Here is an 18,276-nt window from a genome sequence, read left to right as displayed (position 1 = left end):
CTGAAATACTTTGTTCTGTACTTTTCCACATTCTGGATTTGATTAATTGCATTGATGGAGTTTTAACTTATTTCTCTCCCATATATTACCTGGACATTGCAAGTTCAATTTAGAGGCAGGTGGTATTGTGTCTTGCCATGAGGAGGAAAATAATGTCCAGTTGTCTCCCTTTTGGTGAAATTAACAGGAATGATGATCATTACCTAAATTTGATAACTCATGAGGGGTTGCGACTCAATCACTTTTTTTTTTTTAATTTTATTTTTGGCTGCATTGGGTCTTCGTTGCTGCATGCAGGCTTTCTCTAGTTGCAGGGAGCAAGGGCTACTCTTTGTTGCGGTGCGCGGGCTTCTCATAGCGGTGGCTTCTCTTGTTGCACAGCATGGGCCCTAGAACACGTGGGCTTCAGTCATTGTGGCACGTGGGCTCAGTAGTTGTGGCTCATGGGCTCTAGAACGCAGGCTCAGTAGTTGTGGCACATGGGTTTAGTTGCTCTGTGGCATGTGGGATCTTCCCGGACCAGGGCTCGAACCCATGTCCCCTGCATTGGCAGGCAGATTCTTAACCACTGCGCCACCAGGGAAGTCCCTCAATCACTTTTAAGAGCACAAAAGGGGCCTAAGACCAAGAAGAATGAGGGCCATCAGTACAGAGTAAAGGTCACAGAGCTTAAAACAAGACCACGCCACATTCCAAACCCAGCAGTTGCCATTTACTAGCTTGGACTAGTTATGGACTTGGAAAAGTTACTTAACCTCTTTGAGACTCAATTTCATTATCTGTAAAAAGAAGATCATAATATTACCCAAACAACTGGCTTGCTGTAAGGATTAAACAATGGATATAAAAGGCAGTGTATGAGAGCTGGAGGAACCATACTCTCCTACTTCAGACTATACTACAAAGCTATAGTAATCAAAACAGTGTGGTACTGGCACAAAAACAGACACATGGATCAATGGAACAGGATAGAGAGCCCAGAAATAAACCCATGCACTTATGATCGATTAATCTATAACACAGGAGGCAAGAATATACAATGGAGAATAGACAGTCTCTTCAATAAGTGGTGCAGGGAAAACTGGACAGCTACATGTAAAAGAATGAAATCGGAACATTCTCTAATACCATGTGCAAAAATAAACTCAAAATGGATTAAAAACCTAAATGTAAGACCACATACCATAAAGCTTCTGGAGAAAAACATAGGCAGAACACTCTTTGACATAAATCACAGTGATATTTTTTTGCATCTCCTAAAGTAAAGTAAATAAAAGCAAAAATAAACAAATGGGACCTAATTAAACTTAAAAGCTTTTGCACAGCAAAGGAAGCCATCAACAAAACAAAAAGACAACCTACTGAATGGGAGAAACTATTTGCAAAAGATGTGACTGATAAGAGATTAATATCCAACATACATATAAACAGCTCATACAACTCAACATCAAAAAAACAACAAACAACCCAATTAAAAATGGGCAGAAGAACTAAATAGACATTTTTCCAAAGAGGAAATGCAGATGGCTCTTGGTGGTGGTGGCATGGATGGATATTATTGAAGATGTGGGGAAGCCTAATCGCTCTCGGTTTCTTAATTGGGAACACTAAAGGTAGAAAGTGGGATATCAGGATGGATTGATTAATGGGAGTACAACTATCCAAGTTGAGTTCCCTGGTAAAACATGAATAGAAAAAAACCACAGGACTGCCTACCTACCTTCTACCCCCAAGTGAATCTATTCCTTCTCCTCCCCTCATTTGACACAGAGAAGCCAGTGAATGGCAGCCCTCTTCCCAAGGGGGAACACCCAACCCCAGGGGAGAGATGCTTATTTTTGTCTCCAGGACTTAGTCTCTCATTGAAAAACAAGGTCCAGTAGATGTTGGGTTCTCACTGATCAGGGGAGCACCCTCCTCGCCCACAGAGATATCTGAACAAGGGGTGGAAGGAGGTGGGAGCTGTCGCCCCAGCACCTTGGAGACACTGATGGGATTTCCTACAGGACAAGCAGAAGTGGGAATATGGGAAGGGAGAGAGGGCTTACCCCTGCAGTAATGAAAATTTGAAAGTGCCTTCTGTGGCTAAAATCCCCCCAAAATGATAATACCAGATGCTGACAAGTACATGGAACCACTGGAACTCTCGCTCACTACTGGTGGGAATGCAAAATGGTACAGCCACTTTGGAAGACAGCCTGAGAGTTTCTTACAAAGCTAAACATAGTCTTAGCATACTATTCAGCAATTGCACTCCTACGTTTACTCAAATAAGTTGAAAACTTCTATTCATACAAAAACCTGCACGTGAATATTTATAGCAGCTTTACTCATAACTGCCAAAACTTGGAAGCAACCAAGATGTCCTCCAATAGGTGAACGGATACACACACTATGGGACATCCAGACAGCAGACATATAATCCAGCAATAAAAAGAAATCAGATGTCAAGTCACAAAGAAAACATGGAGGAAACTTAAGTGAAATAAGCCCATTTGAAAAAGCTCCATACTGTATGAGTCCAACTATATGACAGTCAGGAAAAGGCCAAACGATTGCTGTGTAACAACATACCACAAACTTAGCAGCTTAGAACAACACAAATCTATCATCTCACAGTTTCCATGGGACAGGAGTTGGGGCACAGTGTAGCTGAGTTCTTGGCTCAAGGTCTCAAGGCTGAAATCAAGGTGTCCCTTGGGGCTTGGCTCTCAGCTGAGGCTCGGGTCCCCTTCCAATCTCACTCAGGGTTTTGGCAGAATTCACTGCCTTGTGTTTGTAGACTGAGGTCCCTGTATTCTTGCTACAAGCCACGGACTGGTGGCTGATCTCAGCTCCTAGAAGCCTCCTGCCATTCCCTACCATGTGACTCTCTCCCTTTGGTCTCTCAAGTCTGAATCTCTGAATACTCCATCTCTGACCTCTAGTCTCATAAAGGTTCAACTGATTAGGGCAGGCCCACCTGCACTCAAGAACAGGGGATTCTAGGGGGGTTGGCAATCTTGAAGAAATCTCAGCCTTCTGCCTACCATAGCCCCAAATCATTAAGCAGCTTTCTTAAACTAAACAGACTTGGTCTCCATCTGCAAAAAACACCAAGAAAGACCAAAGATAAGAAAATTATGTTATTTTTACACCCCCAGGATCAAAGCAGAAACACCTCTGTTTAGAAAAGAGAAAGAGCTGCAAAAAAATTGTTTTCTTTTTTTTAAAAAATAAAACAGCCATTTTCCCCTTCCTCCTGTAAGTCAGGAAATATCCATCAGGAAGAGTTAAGTTTCTTTCACTCAAATTTAATTGAGTACCCAATGTTTGTAGACACTATAGAAAGTAAAGGTACATTTTCCTGCCCTCAAGGAGCAAACTGAACTGAGAATCCCATTCAATCATGTGTTCATTATTTTATTTCTTTATTTTCATTCAACAGACATCATGTGGGCTCTCTCTCTGTGCAAGGCACAAAAGCGCTGGAGATTTAAAACTGGTTTTTGCCTACAAGCAAACTCACAGGGTAAAAGCAACATCTTGAGTTGCAATATCATTTAATATTATTTTCAACTGCTTTAACGACAGTATCAGTTCTGACAGTTTGAATACAGTATACAGAAATCAGATTGTGGGTAGCATGGTGCAGCTGAAAGAAAAGAAGCCTTGGAATCTAAACCCAAATGATCAAGTTGACATCACCAGTAAGGGAACAAATGGGCATGATGGGATGCACTCTGAAAGACATAACATCGCTTCTGTGATCGTCCTGCCCAAAACGCAGAGCCTGAATTTAATAATGGGGAAAGATGAGACAAACCCAAATCGAGGGGCATCCTGCAAAATATAACTAGCCTGTTATATTCTCTTCCAGCTGTCAAGGTCTAGAAAATCTTAGTTCCAGATTAAAGGAGAGTAAATAAATGTGATGCATGATCTTGGATTGGATTCTGGACCAGAAAAAGGACACTCATGGGACAATAGGTAAAGTCTAAATAATTAGATCATAATATTGTTATTAATGTTAATTTCCTGATTTTTATAATTGTGCCATGTTTATGCAAGATGTTATCATTTGGGGGATCTGGGTGAAGGGTATGTGCAATTTGGGGGGTATAATTTTTGCACCTTTTTTATAAGTCAAATTATTTCAGAATGAAAAGACAAACAAAAAGACACATTGGAATTCCTACTTACTGCTTACTACTGTGTGTCCTTGAGCAAGTCACTTCACCTCTCTGAGCCCCAGTTTTCTCTCCTATTAGATCAAGGCATGCAAAGAGACTGGGCATAAAAATACTTTATAAGTAAGGAACTAATCTGAAATGAGTGTACATTATTCAGTTGTATGTCTGCATACATTATTTCTCAATTCTTAAAACAAACAAACAAAACCTGGAAGAGGTATCGGAAGCCAAGAGGAACCGAGTCATCACATTACATCACACCATGATGGCGGAAGATTTGAACCCAGCTCTATTTGATTCCACACGTCAGCCTCTTCCTACTCCCCCTAGGGCTGTTGCTATGATGATAATAGTACAAGCAACGCAAGACACCAGGAGGAGCAGAAGGGGGAGAAAAAGACTCCGCAATCAAACAGGAAATGTGGCCCAGAGGAGATAGAATCTTAAAGACACAACCGCAAGACTTCTAAAAAAAATTGTCAACCACAGCTCTGTTCTGCCAGAAATTGGCCCACAACGTCTGAATTTTCTCCTCTTTGTCAGTCACTGCTTGTTACCATCCAAATGTCTGTGAGGGCAGCCCGTAAGCCCCTCTTTGGAAGTGAAAGTGTAAGGAAGGGTGGCAGCACAGGTGGCATCTTGGGACACCGAGCGTGGCATGAAGCTAGAACCGATCGGGTCCTCTGTCACCTCGAGACAGCTCATTTGCCATCTGTCCCGGCAAAGCCCAGGGCTCTGTGTTTGACCACAGCTGGAAAATCACAAGGACAAGCTTTCCCCACCCTCGCCCACAGGGCACATCCCCGAGTGCTCTATTAGCGTGTGTGAGTGTGTTCTGTACACGATGGCTACACCTGCAGACCCCAACCGTCCTACAGCCACAAATCATTTTTAAGGCCCCTAATCCAGGAGGTTATTAAGTTACAGCCCACAAGTCACCATCTGGCTGGGGGGTTTCCCATGTGGGTGGGGTCTCCTGGCACTTCTCGAATTTCCACGGCTTGGATGTCAGTCCCTGATGACAGACTTGCAGAGACTCTCCCTGCCTCCCAGTTCACGTCCTCCCCTCCTCCCCTACACTCCAGCCACGTTTCCACTGCTTTAAGGGGAAAGGGGAGGAGGTGGGTATCGGGCAATCAGCATGTATAGGACACATACTACATGCCAGCCCCCCGCTACAGGAACTATCTGCATTTGGTTCACATGAGCGTCGCAATAACCTGTAATAGGAGTTATTGTGCCCATTGTACAGATTAGGAAATCAAGAGTGTGCCATTCATTAAAGTCAAATCAGAGATTTAAATGCAAGGTTGTCTGACCTTATAAAAATCGTATACCTCATGCTATTTCCATTAACATCCTTGCCTTTGATCTCTCCAGTTGCTTCTCGGCAAAATCTCCTCATATTTCTTAGAAACTGACAGTCCTGGAGGAGGAATTCTCATTGATCTATGCACACACTGGTGCTTACTGCCTGCCCGGTGCCCTGGACAGTCTATCAGGTGCACAGGTTTCCCCTCCCACCCTCCGTCCTGAACCCCCACGGTGGCTCTTGCCCTTGTTGCCCATTCTGTCGCTGGGCGCTGGTGCTCAGCCAGCCACTCCAGACTGGTGCCCTGATCAGGCTTGTTGGCTCCTGGACGCTGACTTCTCGACTTGGCTCAGTGCCCAAAGGGCTCTCGCCCTCACCCCAGCTTAGGAAGGCTCCCGGCCCATCCCTGGTCCAACGCCACCGCCATCTGCATTTCCAGGAAGGGGTTTGGAGGATGGAGAAGTACAGACCTCACTGGAAACCTCAGAAGCCAAGAGTTTCTGATGCGGCTGCGTTAGGCAATCCCCAAGGAAAAGGGCACGAGGCCTCACACACGCTCGCATTTAATCCTCAGGACAATCTTGAGAGAGGCAGTGTGAGCCCCACATGCAGGACACAGAGGCCAGAGAGGAAAAGGGTGTGCCAGGGTGTCACAGCCCGGGGACTTCTCTGGGGAAAAGGCTCCATTTGGCCATCAGCAGAGACAGGGTCTCGGCTGGGACAGCAGAGGGACGTTACCTGCGCTGAGTCCCCGACTTTCCCCCCGGCCTTCACCAGCATAAGTACTGATACGGCTACTCTTGATTCCATAACAATGCTGTGCCAACAACGGTCCTAAAGATATGTGTGTGTGTGTGTGTGTGTTTGTATATGTATGTAGGTAGGTAGGTGTCCATCTATGTACCTAATCTCATATTTTAAATAAATCTAATATATATATCTAATCTCATGCATATATGTAAAGGTCATTTCATCACTAAAGAGTGACTATGCACATAGTGAAGACATGGAAACAACCTAAATGTCCGTCAACAGAGGAATGGATAAAGAAGATGTGGCACATATACACGATGGAATATTACTCAGCCATAAAAACGAATGAAATAATGCCATTTGCAGCAACATGGATGCAACTACAGATTATCATACTAAGTGAAGTAAGTCAGACAGAGAAAGACAAATACCATATGATGTCACTTATATGTGGAATCTAAAATACGACACAAATGAAACTATCTATGAAACAGAAACAGAATCACGGACATAGAGAAGAGACGGGTGGTTGCCAAGGGGGAAGAGGTTGGGGGAGGGATAGAGTGGGAGGTTGGGTGAGCAGATGTGAGCATTTATTCAATATATAGAATGGATAAACAACAAGGTCCTACTGTATAGCACAGAGAACTATATTCAATATTCTAGGATAAACCATATGGAAAAGAATATTTTAAAAAAAAGAATGTATATACGTGTATAACTAAATCACTTTGCTGTACAGCAGAAGTTAACACAACATTGTAAATCAACTATACTTCAATTTAAAAAAAAGAGTGACTATGTGCCAACAGCTGTTCTAAACATTTTGTGTATAGATAAAATCTCATTTACATATGTACATAATCTCATTTATATATCTTTCCTATATGTGTATAAATCTTATCTATATAAAACCTCACATACATATACACATATGTAAATAACATTAAACCATTAAATAGTAACTGTCAACTGTTCCAAAAATTACGTATAATGATACTTATATATAATCTCATTTGTGTAAATCTTGCATATATAAAATCTTGCATATATATGAAAATCTCATTTAATCATTAAAAAGGCTGTATGCCAACTCTTTTAAATATTATATATAATCTAATTTTATATATTACTGTCTTTTACATATTTAGGTAAGTCTCATATATATAAAATCTCATATATACATCAGTCATGTGTGTGTGTGTGCGCACACACGTGCGTGTAAATCTCATTTAATCATTTAAAAACTCCTTAGGAGGCAGGCACAGTTGTAATCCCCAAAGGCTGAGCGAGCTCAAACACCCCGTGCATGTGATACCAGGACTCAGCTGAGCTCCTGGCACCTCCACTCAGACCTGCTCCCCCAAGCCCTGGAGCGGTCCCTGCCTCAATTCGGGGGCAATTCCAGCTTTCCAGCTGCTCAGGCCCCAAATCCCAGGATCACCCTTGACTCAGTTCTCTCTCTCTCAGTCTGCCTTCAAAATACACTCAGGACTTCACTCCTTCTCATTACCTCAACTGCCCCATCCCTGAGTCAAGCCTTCGTCAAAGGCAGATGGACAATTACAAGAGTCTCCTCTGGGTCCCCTTGCCCTCAGCCCCCTTTTGCCCATCGTCACAGAGCGAAATCTGTTAAAGCACAAGTCAGTCCCAGCCACGCCTTCCCACACCCTCCCACACCCTCTCACCTCCCTTTCATCTGAAGTCAAAGGAGAATGAGGCTTTAGCGATTTATATGTACCCCCTAAAACTTAGGGGACACAGTAGATTGGCATCTGACTCATGCCTGAGAAATTCAGCGAATAAGAGGCCAACTAGTTGACTAGTTAGTACACCAGTGAGGCAGTAGCTCTTGTTTGGAAGTTAGCTTGCATGCCCTGATCTGTGTGGACAGAGGTTGCATGAATGCCCCCCTGAGCCATGTGGGGTCCAGGAGTGGCAAAGGGCTGGCATGGGGATCATCTTACCCTAAAGGGACAAACAGACCTCAACTGACGAAGCTGGCAGTGGACCACTGGACTCCTAGGGACTGAAGAGGGAGGGATGGGCTGATGATATAGAGTTTACTTGGCAGTTATAAGAGACTGGCCACCATCAACTGAAGAGGTCACCAAGAAACCCATACGAGTTCCCTGGGAGTCTATGAGGCCCAGAGAAGGAAAGCCCCCATGTGACAACAGCACCATTTGGTCCTTATAAAATCTTTCCAGCTCTCCCTAATCCAACCAGAAAAAGAAATGAGAGTCAGCAAGAATGAGTGAAGTCTTGAATGAAGTTGGAAGCATTGATGCTTAAATGGAACATGGCCATCTTTGACTACTGAATTGATACTGTGTTTGTGACTTTATATTATTTATTGGAAAGGTCCTACAGCCTATCTGTGCTGTCATCTAGGGTGAGGTCAGGACTATTTCGTTAAGTCGACTTAAAGGGACAGTGAGAGACAAAATAAAGTTGCTTTTGGGATTATACTCTGTTACTGCTTATTCAATATATTGGTGACTCATTGAATTGTTGATGTGTCTAACCAGATGGGAGCCTCAGCCCACTTCCTCTCACGATTGGGCAAGGGCTTCTTTCAGTATCATATCACATCAGTGTTAGCCTGTGAGAGACAGTTAAAGGAAAAAGGGTTTGTCTTATAGATGCTACACTCTGAAACATCTGAAAGGCCTCGTCCAGTCTCCTAGAAGGACCAGAGGCGGTCAGGAGCAAAGGACTTCCCAGGTTTGGCCCTGACTACTCGGGATGGAGTCAGGACCTCAGAGAAAGGGCAAACAGGCACACAAGACGACAATGATGACACCAAGGACAAGAGAAAGGAAAAGGAAAGGGGACCGGCACAGGGAAGACCCTGGGCCCCAGCCAAGGCTGGCGGGCCCACACCGACAGAAAGGGGACCCGAGGGAAGATTAACAATTAACGCTGCGCAGTCTTCTAGACTCTGCAGGTGTTCACGATCGTGGAAGGTGTCCTCTCCGGTACTGCGCTGTGGACACTTCGAGAATCACGGCAGGATTACATGCCTTTCTCACATTCTTGGACCCCAAGCTTCTGTACGACGGGGACTGTGTGAGTCATCTGTGCCTTTCGGCATCTGTGCAGCCCGAGGCAGAGCAGGGGGCTCAATACTGCTGCCGGATGGACGGACAGGTAGATGTGACCTCGTGCAAATCCCTTTCCCAGAACGCCCTGCTGCCACGAGCCCCCGAAAGACTCCTTCTTCCTCTTTCCTGCAGCCTCCACGTCGTCTCTGGAGCCAGGCGTCCTCAGCAGTGTGCCTTTCCTAAGAGCCACATTGTGATGACCGAGGCAGCGAGAAAGGACTCTGCATAATTCCTTAGTGACAAATACGGTCGTTAGCCACGTGTGGCCACTGGGATTGTACAAAACCAAGCTCTGTGGAGGTTTATCTCGAGTGAGGAGTGGTCCCTATGCAAAGAAACATTCCAGGTATGCCAGGGAAGGGGTGAATGCTCCTTCAACCTTCTGACAAACAATACCTGTGCCCTCCCAATCAACCACCAGCCTGAATAACTCGAAGCCTCAAGGCCGATGTGGGTGAGGGAGTCTCTGCTCCCCAGGAACCCAGACACAACTTAGAAGCCTCAGATGTCACAACCCCCTGGCGGCCCCAGAAACCTCTCTGTTCAGAAACCACAGAACCTGTTTGTGAACCTTATGTGCAGGCTGCCAAAGGGAGAACACAAGCAAACGCAGACGAAGTTTCAACCTTTTTATTCAAAGCAGCTTCTCACAATGTATAAATACTGCATATTAGCACACATGAAAAATACAACTTCTAAGGCACCCAGAAATGTGTTCATACACGTTACAGGACCATTCACAAAGAGAGTGTACAATTTGCTCTAGACAGTCAGCATTTGATAAATCAGAAGATTATTATCCCTCCGTACTGCACCCAGTCTCAGGGAATATTTACAGCATGGTGAGAAAGGGGCAGCTGTACCTGCTTTATAAGTCTATGAATTACTCATACTTACAGATATTCAGAACTAGTTAAAGACTCTCCCATGATAACCTGGTGAAAGAAAATGAGTAGCCTAATTTGCAAAGGTCTCCTTGGATTTTGGTGTGTGTGCTAGATCCATGATCAAATCCGAACACTCCCAGGGTAGGCTGGATACGTTTTTGGTAGCCTGCTTCATGATCAGAGGTTTGGTAATAAGCCTTATCACTAGAATCCCACTTCTTCAGTATCAATCATTTCTCAACCGGTTAAGGGATGAATGATTTCATCATGGATGAAGATGGGGCATCACCTAGTGTGAGAAGTGAAGAAAATTCTTCTCGGGCTAAACAGGAAGTGGAATGGGTTGATGGAGAACCAAAAGGAGGTGGAAATTTAGCAACTGCAGGATCTCACTGCTCAGTGTAGACACATCTGAAGAACTCACGCTGGAGGTTTCTATTCAGATGGAGCAGTCCACACTGCTCAGATAACCTGAAGAATGCCAGCCCTCCACTCTTTATGGTACTGATATGGATAAAGGCTGGGACTACACAGCAGAAACACCAACCTGAGACAGTGCATTTCAATCCGAGAAGCTCATCTTTCAGAGCCTTCTCAAGGTGACGACAAATCCTTCTGTAGGGCCAGCCAGGGGGAGCATGAGGTCGGTGGATGGGAGCAGTTTCTCTGTGCCATAAAGCATGTACATCTCTGCCTAGATGTGCCCACAATCTATGAAACTCGTACTTTGCTGGAATAATGGAATTCTTTGGTCCTTGGTTTTATGAAAGGCAATATTTTCACAATCCTGTCAGCATGGACATCAGCATATGACTTCAAGCTGGGACGAACGGCACAGGGACACATTAAATCCTAGATGGAAAACTCCACACCCTCTAAACTTCCCAGAGTCGCCTTAATGAGCACCAACGTGAGGCCAGGTGTTGGGCCAGTGAGGCAGGGTCAACCCACAGAGATGCCAGAGCCGAAGCTTAAAACTAGATGTCAGTTTCTCTGATTGACACACACACTGCAAATATTTGAAGCAAATCTCCATCCTAATGGGAGATAAGTTGACTTTATGAACACTTATTTGAGATGAACCAAATAACTTGACTTTAGCTATTCTATGGCCCTGCTCTCAAGATCACCTTTAAAGCCTTGGTAAGGAGAACCAGTAGGTAAGCAGGGTCAACTGGAAAGAATCATAATTTAAAAAAAAAAAAATGTAAGTTCCAAATTTTAGTTGGTTTTATCAGATCCCAGACATAGTGGATGCACTGCCAGGAAGCTCCATGACTTACACGCCATTCAAACAGCCCCGGGCAGACTGGCTCAGCTGATGTGTATGTTGTGCATCTAGTCTGCCTGTGCCCTGCTAAACTCAGGTTCAGTATGGCTTAACGCACCTACTTCACTGATAAGACACTCAGGACACGTGGGAATGCGGATTATGTAACTGAAAGCGACTTCAGATTGTCTACACAGTAAGACTCACATGTAAACTTTGTTAACATCTCTCAAGGAGTGCTGACCACAGCCAGACTGGATGTTTCCAGGTCACCTGCAAGGAACCTGGAGTCAACCACCAAGGTCAGGAGCAGAAAATGCCATTGGTTCAAAACAAATGATGAACCAGCAGCCCTCCCTGTGACCACATCTACACCACGTGAATAGTACGAAGGTGGCTCCAGAACACCTGTCCGTGGTCCCTTCGTATGGCCAAAGACAATCACCAAGGTGTCTATCTGGCCCCTGCCGCCATCAGCTCAACCAAACTCTCCAGATTAGCCATGGCGTACAGACTGCAGAGTCCATCCACATGGCTTACGCTACTTGGAAGAAACAACCCGTATTACCTTTTTTTTTTTTTTTTTTTTTTGCAACAAGCTTAAGGCTCTGTTCACAAACTCCATCAACTGGCACACAGTGAGAATTTATGGGGAGATCTTCAACTACATATGTAGTTGCAAAGGTTGGAAAATTTACTGATCCTAATGGTAAGGCTTATTCACAAATTCAATACATTTTCAAATTATACTTCAAACTCAATTACTTTGAGAAAAAGAAAATTAACCGGCTCTCTAACAATTTAACAGCACTAGATTCTAATGGAAAACAAAAAACAAAAAACCATTGGCACCAAACCAGAATGCTATTTTTTTGAAAGAACAAGTGATATTAATGGAAAAGATTGCCTAAAACGCATATCCTAACTTACCACAGAAATATAAAAGTTTATATTCTGAAAATATATATTGTATTAAAGTCTGTAAGCATTTCAACCAAAATTTGCAGAAATAACTAAGCAACACTTATCTACAACAAAAATATACATGCAAGACAACCCCCAAATGGTTTCCGTTAAATATCTACAAAGGCAAAGTGTAGATTTTTAAAGATTATACAAAACCATTTACAGAGAATAAAATAAAATACTTAAGAAATCTCATTTAGAGTCTTAAATACTGTGTATATTAGTGAGGATGTCTAAATTAATATATACAACAGATCTAAGTATCTGAATACAGAAACACAGAAGAGAAGCAATTCTGCATTTTAAATATTCACTTAGGAAGATCTGAAGATGTTTCTATTTGTTTCTCTTTGTTAAAAAAATTTCCACAGAAACTAGATTGGAAAATAACATGAACGTGACTAAATTTCAAATTAAAAAAAGTTTACAAAATTTTTTAAACCAACAATTAATAATGGGAAATGCAATTCAGCATCCAGTCAAGGCTATTTTTTAAATGTGGATATCTGGAGATACAGTTGCATTGATCAAAGTCTACTGTGATTATCATTTTTCCATCCTCATACTAAACTTCATATGGGAAAAACATATTTTCATGCTTCAGAGAGAACATTTCCTAGTTTACTTTATACCAAACAAGAATAACATTTAAAATCAATTCTCTACTACTTTCTCAGAGTTATCCAATTTCATACCAAGAGGGTCACTTCTGATGGTTTTCCCCCACAGACATTATTTCAAATCAGGAAGGGACATATGGGTATATCTACCTTACGCTGAGGCTTCCAAATGGTGAGGAGTTCTGACCATCTTAGCAAAGTTCTCCAAAAAGTCCTCCTGGAACAAGGCTGTTAACGTAAATGTTCCGCTGCAAGATGCTGGATGCTAATCACCAGGGGTTGGAGGAGAGGAGAGTTCTAACGCATGGCTAACAGGATGGCAAAGAGTGGATTGTCCAGAAGGCTCCTTGACTAAAGAAGTACCCTCATCTTCCCACCACAGCTCTTCTTCCAACCCCAAAGGTAATTCTGGGATGGGGCTACCGAGACCAAGCATGATTCCTCCAAGAACCTGCCCAGGCTCTGGGATGTGACCGCCTGGGTGGGGAGGGGGCAAAGCAGAGTAGAGAGAGGGGAGAAAGGATCCTACGGGTGGAGAGAAGGTCCTGGGGTAGAAGACAAAAAGTGGACCCTGTCTCAAGAAAGCTATGAGGTTAAACCCTGACACAACAACAGGTCTGGCAAATTCCAACCCAGGTTGATCAGCTGGAAGTTTCCTGGATCTCATCTATATATTATCAAAACAACTAACCAGAAAGTGAAAAATTCAGTGGTTTGGTCTACCCTATAGTGAACAGATGTAACTGAGTTTTGCCCAATTTGTGGAACATCCTTCTAGAACTGACTGTATGGAAACAACCGAAACACAGACTGTCTTGTAAAACACCTCCTGTTATATGCGGAACCTACAGGTTAACACCAGGCATTCCACCTTAGTGATGGTTTCACATTCCTACCTCATCATCAGAGATCCTTGAGGTGTTTAGAAGTTTAGATTTGATGATCCAAAGCTATGTTTTAGTTCAAAGCTAAAACACTTCTGGTTTTTTCAGCAGGGAACAAAGATGGGCATTGAGCAAAAGGAATTTCCAAACATCTTCTTCCATTCCAACGAGAATCCTAACACTGCTTCTAGAGACGTTGAACGTGGCTGTCCCTAGAAGGTAAAAAGAAAACGAGGTGCTCTTTCTTCAGATGACTTAGTGATGGCTGAGAAGTTATCTGTCAAGGGTGAGGTTGTCTAGGGCCTTTGGCAGCGCACACACTGGCTTTCTCAAAGGAAAAGACAAACCCAAATGGAGATGTGACAACAGGTATTTGGACAAGAGCAGGTGTCTCCCTGTAGAAACTCCCCATCGTCTAGGTCTGCAGTTCCTACAGGAACTCCCATGGAGCAAGGGGAGGGTACACAGGACTTTAGCCCCATCTTCCTCTGGCTGGATTCAGCCAGGGTGGTGGTCCCCCGGCTGAAGCGAGAAGAAAGTGAGACATGTCCTCTTCCCTGACCCTCGGGAAGTCATGGGGAAACTCAGAAGGAGAGAGGCTTTCAACAGGGGGAACCAAGACCCTCTGAAGGGTGGAGAATCCAGGTAAACTCAGGTTCACTGTTTAAAGGCCTATGTCTCTAGTTCTGCTACAGACACTCCACCTGTTCTCCGAAACACAAAGCTCAGGGCCATGAGTCCTCTCCACCTGCCCGGTCCGGTGCATCCTGCTGCCTTCAGAGGAGGGAAGAGGACCAGAAAGGGAGAGAGAACTGTAACAATGACCCTCCCCCCCCATCAGCCGGCCTCCCCTCCCCCAGTTGTGCCTAACTCTCACTGTGCCACTCCACTTTCTCCGAGGAAGGGTCAAGAGGGGCTGGTGACTAACAGAGGCAGTAGGAGACGGGTGCGCAGAGGTCCTTGAGGACACCTGGCGGGGGGATTGTGATGGACATGGAAAAATCCCGCCCCTCTGGGAACCTAACTTTCTCTGGTGCTCGACCCTCATACAGAACCTGGTCCTGTCGCTTCTCTGCTTGAACTCTGATGTTCACCTTCTCCTCTCCAACCAAAACCAAAACCCAAAACCAAAACCCCTCCTTCGCCACAGCTGATCCAGGGACTTTGGGCTGATGGTCTGAATACAAATGCTGGAGCCCCCCTGCGGCCCACGTGCCCTGGGACAGGAGGCCTCATCCCTGGTTACTGCTCCCTGATGGGCGCAAACAACCTGAAAAAAGATGGAGTGCCTGGGCTTCTGGAGGCGAAAAGATTCAGACCCTCTACTGACAGCTCAGAGTGGGGACTCTTCCCCACCTCCCTGGAAGGCCCAAACCAGACATCACCACCCACATGGAGGAAAGGGACTCTGAAATCCAAGTGGAGTCCTTTGCCCCAGTGAAAAAAGTCTCCCTCAACAATATGGAGCCCCCAGGACCATTCAGGCTGGAAGCCCCTTTATCTCCTTAAAGGGAGCAGAGTGAAGAGAAAACTCTTCCATGATTTCTCCTAAGAGCAAGTATTCAATTGTCATAGAACTGTTTTACACGCAGGAAATCTGGGGCAGAGCTATTCCTTTTATTCACAGAAATCCCATTTTCATCTCTCTGAATTTTATTTCTACATGGTTCATTGCTAGAATGCACCAAACGGCATGAACCTTGTATGGGATTTGGTCCAGGGCAGTATGAAAATAATATCTGTGTGAACAACAGATACCATAATATATAAACAAAAATAAATAAATTAAATAAGTCGGGTTAAAAAAAAAAAACATTTTCCTAGTAGTTATGTGTTTGCAAAACTAGCTTTACATATAATACACATAAATTATCAGAATTTCCACTTACACTGTTTTAAAAATATATATTTAACAAAATGCTCCTAAATGTACAATATCTGGGTTTGTAAATTACTCAATTGGGTTTTAAGACCAAGCCCTAAAAGTCATGCAGATTTGCATCAGAGAGGAGACCGAGGCTGGATCTACACAATTGTTCTGCTCATGGGTCTAGAAATTCCCTAGGATTGGTCGTCCCCTGTCACTGGATCTGTACTTAACCAGACAGAGCCATGGCAGCCAAGTCTCCAAATCAGAGGCACTGTGTAGACACAGCCTGAGTCAGAAGGATGGAGAAATGGGTCTTCCCCTTCCTGGACCAGGATGGTGCATTTCAGCAAGTGGGGACAGGACAAGGGCACCTGGCAGAGGACTGGGAAGATATAGCCCTCGATAGCTCTCCAGCCAGTTGGGGTGGGGACACGGGGGAGGCCAAGTATGCTGCGTTTCCCATCGTTACACAAAACCAAACCAATGAGGAGCAACCAAAGGACACGAGGAAATGGACACGACCCTAGGTATAGAGAGACACCCTGACGGACTCCTTGGCCGGGAATACACTGTGCTCTGATTTCTGAAACACAGGGCAGAGCTGGAAGTCAGCTGCCCTTGAGCACTGGGCCCTCAGACTTCATAAATTTTGTCCTGCAGGTAGCTGAACAGGGAATCCAGGCCTTTGGAGGAACCCCAGAGCTGTTTGAGCATGAGGCATTCTTTCTCGTTCACATCTTCAAGCACTGACTTCAGGAAGCTCCGGACAAGGCATTTCGACTCCTCCAGCACCTGGAGGGAAACACACAAGCCTCATTAGCCAGGCGCCAGGGACTCTGCTCCAGAAGGATGTACTTAACCTCCTCATGTCCAAAGCCAGAGGAGGTTGCCTCCTCTGGTCCGGGGCTTCCCAGGCCTCTGCCCTTGGCAACGGCCAGGAATGGACTGCAGGCATGCTGAGATGTCGAGCCCTCAGACCTTGGGACGGCTGAGTGGGACCCGCATTAACCCCAACTGCAGGAGTGGCACTGACATATACTCAGGGTCACTTTCTACGGATTCATGAAAAAGTTTGGGAAACACTGCTTTCACCTCCCCATGCTACCTAACTCAAGAATGGCTGGGATCACAGAGTAAGATAATGAAATGAACTAATGGTTGTCAAAGTATCCATGGGACCTACCCTGACAGCAATGCCCCTTGTTCAGGCTTAGTAGTTAAGAGTAGTAGTAATAAAAGTAGCAATCATTGTAATAGTAACAACAATTGCAGTAATTTTAGTAATGAGCAATAATAGTGATAACAATAGTAATGCTATAGTATTACAGCGATAACAGTAATGTTAGTGGCAGTAATAATGGTAACACCACCACAGTATTATAGCAACAATAACAGTAATGCCAGTGGTAGTAATAATACTATAGTATTATAGTAGTGATAATGACTGATAGTAGTAATATAGTAGCAATCACGGTAATAATAGTAGTAATAATCATAATCATGAGTAAGAACAATGGTAGCAAGCATAGTGATAAGAATAGCAATGCCACTACAACCACTGTTAGCCGATCGGCTCTACGATAGGCACTTCGCCTGCTTTCTTTTATTTCTTCCTCAAGTTAACTGCACAACTAGGTAGTTGTCTCCGCATTACAGATGAAAGATGTGAGCTCAGGAAAGTGAAGGCGCCCCGAGCCGCCTGATGGGCGTGCCCTGCCAACGCCTGGCTGATTCTGCGGGCTCCACGCTGCCTCAGTCTGGCAAAGGCATAGCCGGAAGCCGGGCGTCCGAGCATCCTTCCACTGGCCTCCGCCATCCTCTGTGGACCTGGAGGCTTTGGTCCTCAGTCTCACAAAGCGCTTTCCAACAGAAAAAAGCAAGACAAGAGCTCCCTTGCTCAAGCAGGCTGGAAAGGGGCAGTGATCTTATCCCTCAGCTTGGGCTGGAGGCGAATGGGTGGTGAGAAAGGGCTGGCAGACCAAGGGTGCCTCTTTCCTTCCAAGAATTTCTCCCAAGAACACCATCTCCTGGGGCCGTGGGGTAGATTCCCATCTCAGGTGAATCAACCCAAAGCCCCTGAATTCACACCTGTGGGTAGGAGAGGTTTCCTTGCAGTATTTCTTCAAAAGCCGGTTTCATCTGAGCACCTCCACTGCCCAGAGACCAAACTCCTCAGTGGAGCCTTGGGGCCTTTCTCCTCCCTGCCTTTTCAGTCTAATCATCCCTCAACTAGCCCCTGCACCTGCTCACACCACCAGGAGCCGCTGCCTAAACTCCACGCAGGGTTTTGGACTTGTGTGGCCTCACTCACACCATTTGCTCCGCTGAGAACTTCCACCCACCTCTCTGTGCAGCTGCCCCTATGTCACCAATCATCCCCGTTTTCCCAGGCTCACGGGGTTTCCTGGGACTTGAGATTTTTGGTGCTAAAACCA

The 18,276-nt window shown here is 44.8% G+C and overlaps 1 protein-coding gene across 1 annotated transcript in view; it reads right to left on the bottom strand.

Moving 5' to 3' along the window:
- Positions 1-9,959: 9,959 nt before the first annotated feature.
- The window catches only part of CDYL2 (chromodomain Y like 2), a 175,977-nt gene continuing 167,660 nt past the window's right edge, over positions 9,960-18,276 (bottom strand). The window contains exon 7 of the mRNA XM_082366355.1: positions 9,960-16,633. Within this exon, the coding sequence (XP_082222481.1) occupies positions 16,475-16,633 (159 nt within the window). The 3' untranslated portion in view covers positions 9,960-16,474. The remainder of the gene's footprint in view (positions 16,634-18,276) is intronic.

The sequence above is a fragment of the Balaenoptera borealis genome (assembly GCF_965194805.1).
Source record: "Balaenoptera borealis genome assembly, chromosome: 19".
Taxonomy (NCBI): Eukaryota; Metazoa; Chordata; class Mammalia; order Artiodactyla; family Balaenopteridae; genus Balaenoptera; species Balaenoptera borealis.
This window is presented reverse-complemented; position numbering and strand designations above follow the sequence as displayed.